General features: G+C 36.9%; 3 protein-coding genes across 3 annotated transcripts; 2 read left to right on the top strand and 1 right to left on the bottom strand.

The window, feature by feature from the left end:
* Positions 1–1,685, top strand: LOC100853590 (stilbene synthase 4-like). The gene is made up of 2 exons (XM_003634023.4): positions 1–277; positions 468–1,685. Exons 1-2 carry the CDS (start codon positions 100–102, stop codon positions 1,466–1,468), a joined length of 1,179 nt encoding a protein of 392 aa, XP_003634071.1. The 5' UTR covers positions 1–99; the 3' UTR covers positions 1,469–1,685.
* Positions 1,686–3,422: 1,737 nt separating this feature from the next.
* LOC109121404 (stilbene synthase 4-like) lies at positions 3,423–5,059 on the top strand. Its single transcript, XM_003634024.4, has 2 exons — positions 3,423–3,708; positions 3,845–5,059. Exons 1-2 carry the CDS (start codon positions 3,531–3,533, stop codon positions 4,843–4,845), a joined length of 1,179 nt encoding a protein of 392 aa, XP_003634072.1. The 5' UTR covers positions 3,423–3,530; the 3' UTR covers positions 4,846–5,059.
* Positions 5,060–10,158: 5,099 nt separating this feature from the next.
* LOC100264844 (stilbene synthase 5-like) lies at positions 10,159–12,287 on the bottom strand. Its single transcript, XM_002268720.5, has 2 exons — positions 11,811–12,287; positions 10,159–11,452 (listed from the first exon to the last, which is right to left on the bottom strand). Exons 1-2 carry the CDS (start codon positions 11,986–11,988, stop codon positions 10,452–10,454), a joined length of 1,179 nt encoding a protein of 392 aa, XP_002268756.2. The 5' UTR covers positions 11,989–12,287; the 3' UTR covers positions 10,159–10,451.
* Between the last annotated feature and the right edge of the window lie 444 nt (positions 12,288–12,731).

The following is a 12,731-nucleotide window of genomic DNA, read 5'->3' as shown; positions in this document are numbered from 1 at the left end:
TTGGCCAGCCAGCTCCAGGCACTTGTGCTCCTACAATTTCACTTCTCTTTCCTTCTTCAACTTTTAAGCTTCGATTTCAGTAGTCATCACACACTATCAATGGCGTCTGTGGAGGAAATTAGAAATGCTCAGCGTGCCAAGGGTCCGGCCACCATTCTAGCCATTGGCACAGCTACCCCGGACAACTGTCTGTACCAGTCTGATTTCGCCGCTTACTATTTTCGGGTCACTAAGAGCGAGCACATGACCGAGCTCAAGAAGAAGTTCAACCGCATCTGTAAGTATAATTTTAACATCCTGTGTACTCATTTTAAATTAATTCAATGCATCTCTGCGCGATGGTATGAGCAGAATAAGCTTTTATATTTACTAAGATGAATTTTTTTACACTCACTTGAACGATGTTGATCATCTTGAACAATGAATGCCTTGAGCTCACATATTACTCCTGTTTAATTTATATACAGGTGACAAATCCATGATCAAGAAGCGTTACATTCATTTGACCGAAGAAATGCTTGAGGAGCACCCAAACATTGGTGCTTATATGGCTCCATCTCTTAACATACGCCAAGAGATTATCACTGCTGAGGTACCCAAGCTTGGTAAGGAAGCAGCATTGAAGGCTCTTAAAGAGTGGGGTCAGCCTAAATCGAAGATCACCCACCTTGTATTTTGTACCACCTCAGGTGTAGAAATGCCTGGTGCAGATTATAAACTCGCTAATCTTTTAGGCCTCGAACCATCTGTCAGAAGAGTGATGTTGTACCATCAAGGGTGCTATGCAGGTGGAACTGTTCTTCGAACAGCTAAGGATCTTGCAGAGAATAATGCAGGAGCACGAGTTCTTGTGGTATGCTCTGAGATCACTGTTGTTACATTTCGTGGTCCTTCTGAAGATGCTTTGGACTCTTTAGTTGGCCAAGCCCTTTTTGGTGATGGGTCTGCAGCTGTAATTGTTGGATCAGATCCAGATATCTCGATTGAACAACCACTCTTCCAGCTTGTTTCAGCAGCACAAACATTTATTCCAAATTCAGCAGGTGCTATTGCCGGCAACTTACGTGAAGTGGGTCTCACCTTTCAATTGTGGCCTAATGTGCCTAGTTTGATATCTGAAAACATAGAGAAGTGTTTGACTAAGGCTTTTGACCCAATTGGTATTAGTGACTGGAATTCCTTATTCTGGATTGCTCATCCCGGTGGCCCAGCTATTCTTGACGCGGTTGAAGCAAAACTCAGTTTAGATAAACAGAAACTCAAAGCAACAAGACATATTCTAAGTGAATATGGGAACATGTCGAGTGCATGTGTCTTGTTTATTTTGGACGAGATGAGAAAGAAATCGCTCAAGGAAGGAAAGACAACCACAGGTGAAGGATTGGATTGGGGTGTTTTGTTTGGCTTTGGGCCAGGCTTGACCATTGAGACCGTTGTACTACATAGCGTTCAAATGGATTCAAACTAAGTGAAATGGTAGGAAAAACCATTCACTAGCCATGTTCTATTAATCAAATATTGGTAGTAAAGATATATCACCATGAAATCATCTTTACTCAGAATTTATTATTTGTTATTTATCGTTGTTGGAGGACTTTTTCAGAGACCTCAAGTTAAAATCCTTGTTTATCCTTGTGTATGTTATCAAAATGAAAGAAATAATGGATTTCTATTTTGTTTAGGCATGCAAGTGAGAAAATTTTTCATATTCCTTTTCCCGCGCTGATTTAGTCTTAGTTTTGCTTGAAAATTCCAAAAAATCATATCCAACTCAAGGCCTAAAAGTGACAGACTACGAATTTGAAAAATATGGAAACCAGTTTGGTTCTACAGTGCATATAAATTAAATAAGATAGCCACCATCGAAACAAGGGTGATGTCTTACCTCTCATTAGTCCTATTAGATTAAGACATATACAAGACTGGTTCTATACTAACAAAACTTTCAATTATTATTCAAAATCTTATGATGTTACAATTATATCATTTAAACCTAACTTTTTACATAAGATGACATAACTCAAAATAACCCAAAATTTTGTTTAGAAGTCACTTTTGGAGCTGAGAAAGCTCTATTAATCAAATAACAATTTTTTTTCAAACAATTAAAAATAATTTAAGAATTATACTCTTTTTTTTTTCTTTTTCTTTTTCCTTTTTGTGTTTTGCAGCCTGTTTTTAAGTCCCAATTTTCAGTGAAGTTTTCATACATATTTCCAGAGAACTTTGACTCCGTATAATTCGGACTTGAGTAATTTCAATAGAAAAATCTTCCTTTGTTGAATATGACTTCATCGTCTTTTGCAGCCAACTAAAAGTGAAAAAGTTATGAATTATTTTACTTAATAAATAAATATGTTTAATTATAGAAATGTGTGGATTCTCCTTCTCATAAGTTTAAAATGTAGAAATGTGTTCTACACAAAATTTCTTAAGTTGATGAATTAATTTGCAGCCCCGGTCGACTGATGCTGAATTTGTCACTTTCCCCCTCCTCCCAAAAGAGCATTAAAAAACCATCTGATATAATTTAAATAAGCATGAGATTGTTGAACGAGTCTCCGCCACCATCTGACTTTATCAGCCTACCAGCTGCTAGTGGATTGGGAGCCGGTGAAAGTGTATGAATCCATACTTACTAAAAATTTGAGTTAAGATATTAATTATGAAATGTAAATATTCTTAATATAAGTTTTAAATTGTCGAGCTATGGGTCAATTGAAAAAGTGATTCCCAAGCTGACCGGTTAAAACTTAATGTTTTTTATTTGATGATTTAAGTTGTATTTAAATTAAATTATTGAGTTAAAACTCATTATTAAAATTTTACTTTAAGCACTTAGCTTATTTAATAAAGTTAGGTTAAAATTTATTTTAAATGACTAAATTAACATTTTTATATTCGTTATTTTAAATAGTAAATTTGACTACATAATCTACTTCATTGTAGATTTCCGAACGTCCAGCCGGCAGCAGGTAGCTCAGCATGTGAAAGATTTGGGTCTTTTATTATTGCAAGTCAAGAAGCCCAACTCCATGGTCAAATTATAGCATTCGGGGGATATGGAAGTGGTCCTACCAACTTCGAGTCAAAGAGGGTAAGCTTCCAACCACCTTACGTGGGCTAAAGACAAGAGGGTAAGCTTCCAACAACCTTACGTGGGCTAAAGACAAAAGGATTAGAGTTATAGAGAAAGATCTAAAGAATGAAAACCGAAGCCTACCAAGTTGGAAATGATCAAAACCCATGTCACTGCAGCATGGATTATTCAAATGCACGCCTACCTACATGCAAGTCCCTGCCCTTTCATGTATCATCAAGTATCCATTGACTGGGCAGGACACCATTCAATTTCAATAGCGTCCAAGTGGATGAGAGTTGGTGAAACACAGCATTCCTTATGATTATAAATACCAACCTCAAGACACAACTTTTTCCAGCCAGCTCCAAGCACTCTGTGCTCCGAAACATTCACTTCTCTTTCCTTCTTCAACTTTTAAGCTTCGATTTCAGCAGTCATCCTACTATCAATGGCGTCTGTGGAGGAAATTAGAAATGCTCAGCGTGCCAAGGGTCCGGCCACCGTTCTAGCCATTGGCACAGCTACCCCGGACAACTGTCTGTACCAGTCTGATTTCGCTGATTACTATTTTCGGGTTACTAAGAGCGAGCACATGACCGAGCTCAAGAAGAAGTTCAACCGCATTTGTAAGTCTAATTTTAACATCCTTTTCATACATATAATTGTGTATCCATATACTCACTTGAACAATGTTGATCATCTTGAACAATCAAACTGGTTCCTTGAGCTAACATATTAGTATTATTAATAATTTATATACAGGTGATAAATCAATGATCAAGAAGCGTTATAGTCATTTGACCGAAGAAATGATTGAGGAGCACCCAAACATTGGTGCTTATATGGCTCCATCTCTTAACATACGTCAAGAGATTATTACTGCTGAGGTACCCAAGCTTGGTAAGGAAGCGGCATTGAAGGCTCTTAAAGAGTGGGGTCAACCCAAATCCAAGATTACCCATCTTGTATTTTGTACAACTTCGGGTGTAGAAATGCCTGGTGCTGACTATAAACTCGCTAATCTCCTAGGCCTTGAAACATCAGTCAGAAGAGTAATGTTGTACCATCAAGGGTGCTATGCAGGTGGAACTGTCCTTCGAACCGCTAAGGATCTTGCTGAGAATAATGCAGGAGCACGGGTTCTCGTGGTGTGCTCTGAGATCACCGTTGTTACATTCCGTGGGCCTTCTGAAACTGCTTTGGACTCTTTAGTTGGCCAAGCCCTTTTTGGTGATGGTTCTGCAGCTGTAATTGTTGGATCAGATCCAGATCTCTCGATTGAACGACCACTCTTCCAGCTAGTCTCGGCGGCCCAAACATTCATCCCCAATACCCAAGGTGCTATTGCAGGCAACTTACGTGAAGTGGGTCTCACCTTTCATTTATGGCCTAATGTGCCAACTTTGATCTCCGAAAATATAGAGAAATGTTTGACTCAGGCTTTTGACCCAATTGGAATCAACGATTGGAATTCCTTATTTTGGATTGCTCATCCAGGTGGCCCAGCTATTCTTGATGCAGTTGAAGCAAAATTGAGTTTGGATAAACAAAAACTTAAAGCAACAAGACATGTTCTAAGTGAATATGGGAACATGTCAAGTGCTTGTGTCTTGTTTATTATGGACGAGATGAGAAAGAAATCGTTGAAGGAACAAAAAACGACAACAGGTGAAGGATTGGATTGGGGCGTCTTGTTTGGCTTTGGACCAGGCCTAACCATCGAGACTGTTGTCCTCCACAGTATTCCTAGGGATTCCAATTGAGTGAAAAGGTAGAAAATATGATTGTTCAGCCATGTGCTATTAATCAAATAAAGGTAGAAAAAGATATACAATAACGAAGTTATCGCAACTTAAATTAATGTATTGTTAGCTATGAATTGTTGGAGGATTTCCTTGGAGACCTTAAATTAAAATCATTGTTTATTCTTGTGTATGTTATCAAAAGGAAGTAAAATGAAAGAAAATTTTCAACAAATATTCTCGTGTTGATCTACTTTGAATTCGGCTTGAAAACCAACGTGCCTGAGTTTTCCTTTCTTTTTTGGATACAATCTCATCCAACTCGGGGGCTAAAAGTGGAGGATTGCTGATTTGATACCACCATTACCTGAACATGTTGCAAGAAAAATGTTACCTAAGGTTTAAGAATCCACTTTCGAAAGTCTTATTAGACTAAGACATAGAGGAAGAAAATATCTTTCTTTTGCTCGGGATGGATCTTACATGGGGTGTAAGAAGCCTTTTATAGGCTTCACAATATGAACTCCCATTACTCATCTTAAAGATGAGTAAATGGAGTTCATAAATAACCATCAATGTGGTCATTCACCATTGTATTTACAACACTCCCTCTTAGATGACCACCATATTAAAAGAATATGTCTCATTAAAACCTTGCTAGTGAAAAACCTTATAGGAAAAACCTAGTGAAAGAAAAGAGTACAATATTCTTTTCTTGGTATGTTAGGACTGCCTCATTAAAAACCTTGCCAGTAAAACCTAATAGGACAAAACCTGGACGAAGGAAAAAAAAAGTACAGTACACTAACACCCTTTTACAAGCATACTCCTCCTCATGTCGATATTATTGAGTTGACGCATTCCAATCCTATGTATTAACTTCTTGAATGTTGAGGTTGGCAATGATTTTGTGAATAAATCTGCTAGATTATCACTTGAGCGTATTTGTTGCACATCAATTTCACCACTCTTCCGGAGTTCATGTGTATAAAAGAATTTTGGTGAAATGTGTTTAGTTTTATCTCCTTTAATTTAACCCCCTATTATTTGTGCAATGCATGCAACATTATCTTCAAACAATATTGTTGGGTCACCTTTGATAGAGAAGAGTCCACATTATTCCCGAATATGTTGGATCATAGATCTTAGCCATATACATTAATGACTTGCTTCATGAATTGCCAGTATTTTTGAATGATTTTATGATGTGGCCATCATTGTTTGTTTGACAGATCTCCATGAAATAGCAATACCATTGCAATTAAACACATACCCTATTTGTGACCTACCTTTATGTGGATCTGAAAGATATCCTGCATCTACATATCCAAGCAATTGTTGCTTTGATTCCCTTGAGTAAAATAAACCCATATCAGTAGTTCCGCGAAGATAACACAATATATGTTTAACACTATTCCAATGTCTTCGAGTTGGAGCGGAACTATATCTTGCTAATAAATTGATAGAAAAAAGCAATGTCTGGACGTGTACAATTGACAAGATACATAAGTGCACCAATAGCACTAAGATATGGTACTTCAAGACCAAGTAACTCTTCATCTTTTTCTTAAGAACGAAATGGGTCTTTTTTCACATCAAGTGATCAGACAACCATTGGAGAAGTTAAATGATGCGTTTTATCCATATAAAAATGTTTCAAAATTTTTTAAATGTATGTTGATTGATGTACTAAAACTCCATTTGGAAAATGTTCAACCTGTAGGCCAAGGCAAAATTTTTTTTTTCCAAGATCTTTCATCTCAAATTCCTTTTTCAAGTAATTTGTTGTTCTAATGAGCTCTTCAAGAGTTCCAACAAGATTTAAGTCATCAACATACACTGTAATAATTGCAAATCCGGTTTCTAATTTCTTAATGAAGATGCATGGGCATATAGGGTTATTCACATACCCTTCTTTTAGCAATTATTCGCTAAGGTGATTGTACCACATGCGTCCAGATTGCTTTAATCCATACAAGAATCATTGTAACTTGATTGAGTACATGCTACGAGGCTTTGTACTATTTGCTTCAGGCAATTTAAATCCTTCAGGGATTTTCATGTATACATCATTATCCATGGATTCGTATAAATATGTTGTAATAACATCCATGAGACGCATATCCAGTCCTTCTGAGACTGCCAAACTAATTAAGAAACAAAATGTCATTGCGTCCATGACAGGAGAATATGTTCCCTCCTAGTCAATATCAAGTCTCAGCGAGAAACCTTGTGCTACTAATTGCGCTTTACATCTTATGATCCCATTATTCTCATTGCGCTTTCGTACAAATACACATTTGTACCCAACAAGCTTTACATCTTTAGGTGTTTGGACTACAGGTCCAAAAACTTCTCGTTTTGTTAATGAGTTTAACTCTGCCTATATAGCTTCTTTCCATTTTGGCGACATACCGACATTCTTATGATATCATTATTTCTATGCCGACATTCTTCCACATTTTGTGGTTCGGGATCTTCATTATTTCTTATGATATCAAAGGCCACTTGGAAAGCAAAAATATTGTTAATAACAATGTTATTTCGATCCCATTTTTCTCCTATGTGTACATAACTTATTGAGATCTCACAATTTTCAGGTACCTGTGCCTCTTCAGGGGCTTCTCGTTCAATATGTAGCTCTTCAAAGGCTTCTTGTTCAATATATGCCTCTTCAGGGGCTTCATGTTTAATAAGTGCCTCTCCAGGGGCTTCTTGTTCAATATGTGCCTCTTTAGGGGCACATATTGTATATCTTTCTTTTAAAAGAATGTTGACAAAATGAAAGAAAGAGAGAAAGAGAATGAGAGGAAGAGAATATCTTTCTTTTGCTCAGAATAGATCTTACATGGGTTGTAAGAAGCCTTTTATAGGCTTCACAATATGAACTCCCATTACTCATCTTAAAGATGAGTAAATGGAGTTCATAAATAACCATCAATGTGGTCATTCACCATTGTATTTACAACACATTTTGATTAGTTGTAACTAATTTTTATTTTTATTAACCTTAAGCAATAAATTTATTTGTTAAACATTCATATTCAAAATTTTATAAACACATAAAATAACTATAAAGTATTTATCATGAAATATCAATTAGAGATGTGGAGTCATCAGCTCCACATAGGCAAAAGGGGATTTGAAATTTAAAATAAGTTAGTCATTTTAACTTAATACAAAAAATTATTTTTAACTTTAAGTTGTAATATTTAATTATTTTATTAAACATATTTAATCAATTTTTAATTACTTAAATTAAATTAACAAATTATATGAAGTCATTAAATTTATTTATCAAATACTCTCTACCTTATGGATTGAATTAAAAACCCTAGATTCCTCTCAAAAAGCTTTGAACTAATTTTTTACAAAGGTGCTTACAACTTACAAATAAAGAGGAAACCCCTATTTACAACTTACAATTTAAGAATAACTTAAATCCCATTTAAATCATCAAGTTAAAAACATTAAGTTTCACAAACTCAACTTTCAAATCACTTTTTTCACTAACCCACAACTCAACAAAGTAAATCAATGTAAACGTTAAGGATGTTTACATTTAATAAGCAATATCTTAACTCAAAATTTTAATGGGTAATTGATTCATGCACTTTCACCAACTTCCAATCCACTTGCAGCTGGTAGGCTGATGAAGTCATAGATGGTGGCGGAGACTTGTTCAATCACATGGGTTTTTGTTTATGATCTTATCAGTGGAGGGGGAAAATGACAAATTCAACATCAACCTCCAACTGCAAGCCGATTGTCCATTTCGTCTTCTAATGAAATTAATTCATCCACTTAAGAGATTTTGTGTTAGGACAGATTTTTATACATATGTTAAACTTATGAGAAGGAGAATTCAACAATAACCAACCTTTTTTTTTTTTTTTTATAATTGCGGCATTATTTTTATCTAGATTTCGTATATGATAGTAATTAATATACAAATTTTTTTTAGGTGAAAATCTTCCTCAGCTCCAAAGTTAACATATGTGCAAGAAGTTTATTTTGAGTTATGCTATGTTATGTAAAAACTTTAGGTTAAAAGGGTAATCTTAGAAAATAATAACTCATTATCATGTTGTATTTGTAGGTGATAATTAATATAATTGTAACAACATGATAAACAATGATTTAACTCAACGTCTCCGAGAAGGTCCTCCAACAGTCGATAAATAATACTTGATTAAATTTATCTAACAATAACTTCATAGTAGCAGTAATTGTGAGCATGCAGGCTGGCAAATAATTGGCTTCCTTACGTCTTAAAGCTCTTGAGAAGTACGGTTTAAAATTACTCTCCTGCCTGAAGGACCAGAAGGATTTGGCCACCTGCTCAGATGAAATTATTGGACCATGCTATTTATTACAATATCTTCCCAGCTGGGAATCAACAGGAGAGGAGGCATTTGAGGTTTGAAGTGCTTTATGCCATGTTCAAAGGGGAATATGCAGACCTTCCAGCTCTGATTGAAGATAACTTCATCTAGGCTTATGAAAATGCCAAGGTTCCTGACTGCATGCCCTCTAGCAAAGAACCATCCCATTGCTGACGATGAAGAAAAGTTCAATGCCTTGAGGATAGGGAGAAGAATCTGCCCAAGATAAGGGTTGGATTTAAAAAGATTGAAGAAGAGTTGAAAGAACATGGTCTGTTGTTAGCTGCAGAAGGAAGGCCTTCTAGTGCCAAATCAGAGCGAGTCCCTCAAGTACATCAACTTCCTCCATTACCCTCCGGACTGGAACTTGTTTTCATCCATCTCCATCATCCATTCTCTATGCCACATTTCTAAATTCATCCATCCCCTATGGGTTTGACCCCTTACTCCTGTGGTACTATTTCAAAGATTCCATAGCCTAGAGCTGCAGATTCCTTAGAGGAGAGCAGGCAGCAATCTCAGCTATGTTAACTTGATTGAGGGTCATTTCAAGGAAAAAAAGACGCCCCAAGGGATCCCCTAAGACTCAACAATTTTGCAAAAGCCTTGTTGATTAAATTTCAGCTGTTGCTCATTTCAATTGCTGGCCTATTTTCAACAAAATCCATCAACCCCATTTTCAAAAAATTGAGCGAGAATTTACCTCCAAAAATTCTATTCATCCACGAGATTATCTCCCTTGCACCTTGCTGATCATCTCCCTGTGCTTTGACACCCGATTCAGCGGGAAATTACACTACAACTAATTCTTTATACTTAGGGAAATGACGCTTTGGATTATTAGCATATTTTTTATCATATTTGTATTTAACCAAAATTCAAATTAATGAAAGTAAAAACGTTACATTGAAATTTTCTTGGTTTACACAAGTAAAACTCGAACTGGTGCTGTATATCTAATTCATTCTTTCTTTTCAGTGGCATTTATGAGAACAAAAAATTACAACTTTCAGGAAACTTCGCGATAACAGAATGACAAGCACTTGCAGTTTCATCCACTTGCCTGACGTGACTGCACCCTCCAACAATCACTAAATTACAATCCCTCAATGTTAGGATAGGAATAAAAGATTTAGGAGTACTATTATTAACTTTGAAGATACATGTACATATCTTTCGTAGCACCTCCTCTGTAATACAATAAGACATGTCCCCTATATCATTTCTCTTACCGTTTTCCACTCAATTTGTAACCATAGGAACGCTATGCAGCACAACGGTCTCAATGGTCAAGCCTGGCCCAAAACCGAATAGTACTCCCCAATCCAATCCGTCACCTGTGGTAGCTTTTTCCCCCTTTAGGGATTTCTTTCTCATCTCATCCAAAATAAACAAGACACATGCACTAGACATGTTACCATACTCACTTAACACATGCCTTGTTGCTTCAAGTTTCTTTTTCTCTAAATTGAGTTTTGCTTCAACTGCATCAAGAATTGCAGGGCCACCAGGGTGAGCAATCCAAAATAACGAGTTCCAATCGCTAATACCAAGTGGGTCAAAAGCCTGATTCAAGCATTTCTCTATGTTCTCGGAAATCAAAGTAGGCACATTAGGCCACAAGTGAAAGGTGAGTCCCACCTCACGTAAGTTACCCGCAATAGCACCTGCTGAATTAGGAATAAACGTTTGTGCTGCTGAAACAAGTTGGAAGAGGGGTCGTTCAATGGAGACATCTGGATCTGATCCAACAATCACAGCTGCTGACCCATCACCAAAAAGGGCTTGACCTACTAAAGAGTCCAAAGCATCTTCGGAAGGCCCACGAAATGTAACAACAGTGATCTCAGAGCACACCACAAGAACTCGTGCTCCTGCGTTATTTTCTGCAAGATCCTTAGCAGTTCGAAGGACAGTTCCACCTGCATAGCAACCTTGATGGTACAACATCACCCTTCTAACCGATGTTTCAAGGCCTAAGAGATTAGCGAGTTTGTAATCTGCACCGGGCATTTCTACACCGGAGGTTGTACAAAATACAAGATGGGTGATCTTGGACTTTGGTTGACCCCATTCTTTAAGAGCCTTCAATGCTGCTTCTTTACCAAGTTTAGGTACCTCAGCAGTGATAATCTCTTGGCGTATGTTGAGAGATGGAGCCATATAAGCACCAATGTTTGGGTGCTCCTCAAGCATTTCTTCGGTCAAATGAATGTAACGCTTCTTGATCATTGATTTGTCACCTGTAAAAGAAATAACATGAACACATTAGTTTTACCAATCGACTAGTCATATAGTATATTGTTCAAGATGATCAACATGCATTTAACATTGAAGAAATTATAAAAGGTTATTCTTAATTATAGCTAGCAATGCTACATGATTCAAAGAACAGCTCTTCAAGCCCTTACAATCAAATGAAAGGAATATCGGTTACTGATGTAAAATGATTTTCAAGTTTCCTAAAGTAATTTAGCTAAAAGCTATTCTCTAAGCTTGAAACATTCATTCACTTGGAGGTGACCCTCACTTAATAGCACACTCGTATATGTATAGAAATGTTGTGAATGTAAGAATTAATGCATGAATATATATACTTACATATGCGATTGAACTTCTTCTTCAACTCAGTCATGTGCTCGCTCTTAGTGACTCTGAAATAGTAATCAGCATAATCAGACTGGTAGACACAGTGGTCGGGAGTAGCTGTGCCAATGGCTAGGATGGTGGCCGGACCCTTGGCACGTTGAGCGTTTCTAATTTCCTCAATTGAAGCCATTGATCCTAGCTACGAACTCAAATTGAAGCTGAAGATTGAGGAAGGAAAGAGAAGAGTGCTTGGAGCTGGCTTGAGAAAGCTGGGTGTGAGTGTTGGGTATTTATAAGCTAGCTGTGTCTCACCAACTCTCATCCATCGGCAGTCAATGATCAGGTGGCTTCAAAGTTTGTGTGCGTGATTTTATTTTTGGATTTTCAGACATGTATGCATGTGTTAATGTATTTGTTTTGCTCTCTGTTCTTCACCTACCCATATATGATGAATGCAACCCACAGGAAGGAGAGAGCAATCAATCTGCTTACGGTTTCTCATTATAACATTTCTTATATAGAGAGATAAAGACTTTTCGAGCCCCTTGACTGGAAATTAATACATTTTCCACTTGACTTTTGAAAAGGAGGCAATCCCACGGGAGGGAAGCTGCTACCAACCTTCGTAATGTTAATGAAATCAAAGTCACTCAATGTCCGAATTTCAAACCTCAACAACCCAATAGCCAATACGTAACATGTCATTTAACAAAAATATCTCATTTTAATTTATTTGACCTGTTTCGTCATCCAAGTTGGGCCACTCGTTTGATTCCCAAAAATAATTGAAAGAAGGAAAAGTAAATACTTAAGTGATCCACGAAACAACTTGACTTTGGGAGGCTCATAGGTCGTTCAAAGTAGGCGCAGGTGTCTTTCTGATCACAAGTTAGGAGGTATTGGGGGCGATTCATCGGGTAAAGGTTTTAATAA

This window comes from Vitis vinifera, chromosome 16, assembly GCF_030704535.1.
Source record: "Vitis vinifera cultivar Pinot Noir 40024 chromosome 16, ASM3070453v1".
Classification (NCBI taxonomy): Eukaryota; Viridiplantae; Streptophyta; class Magnoliopsida; order Vitales; family Vitaceae; genus Vitis; species Vitis vinifera.
Note: the sequence above shows the minus strand (reverse complement) of the source record. Positions and strands in the feature narration are given on the sequence as shown.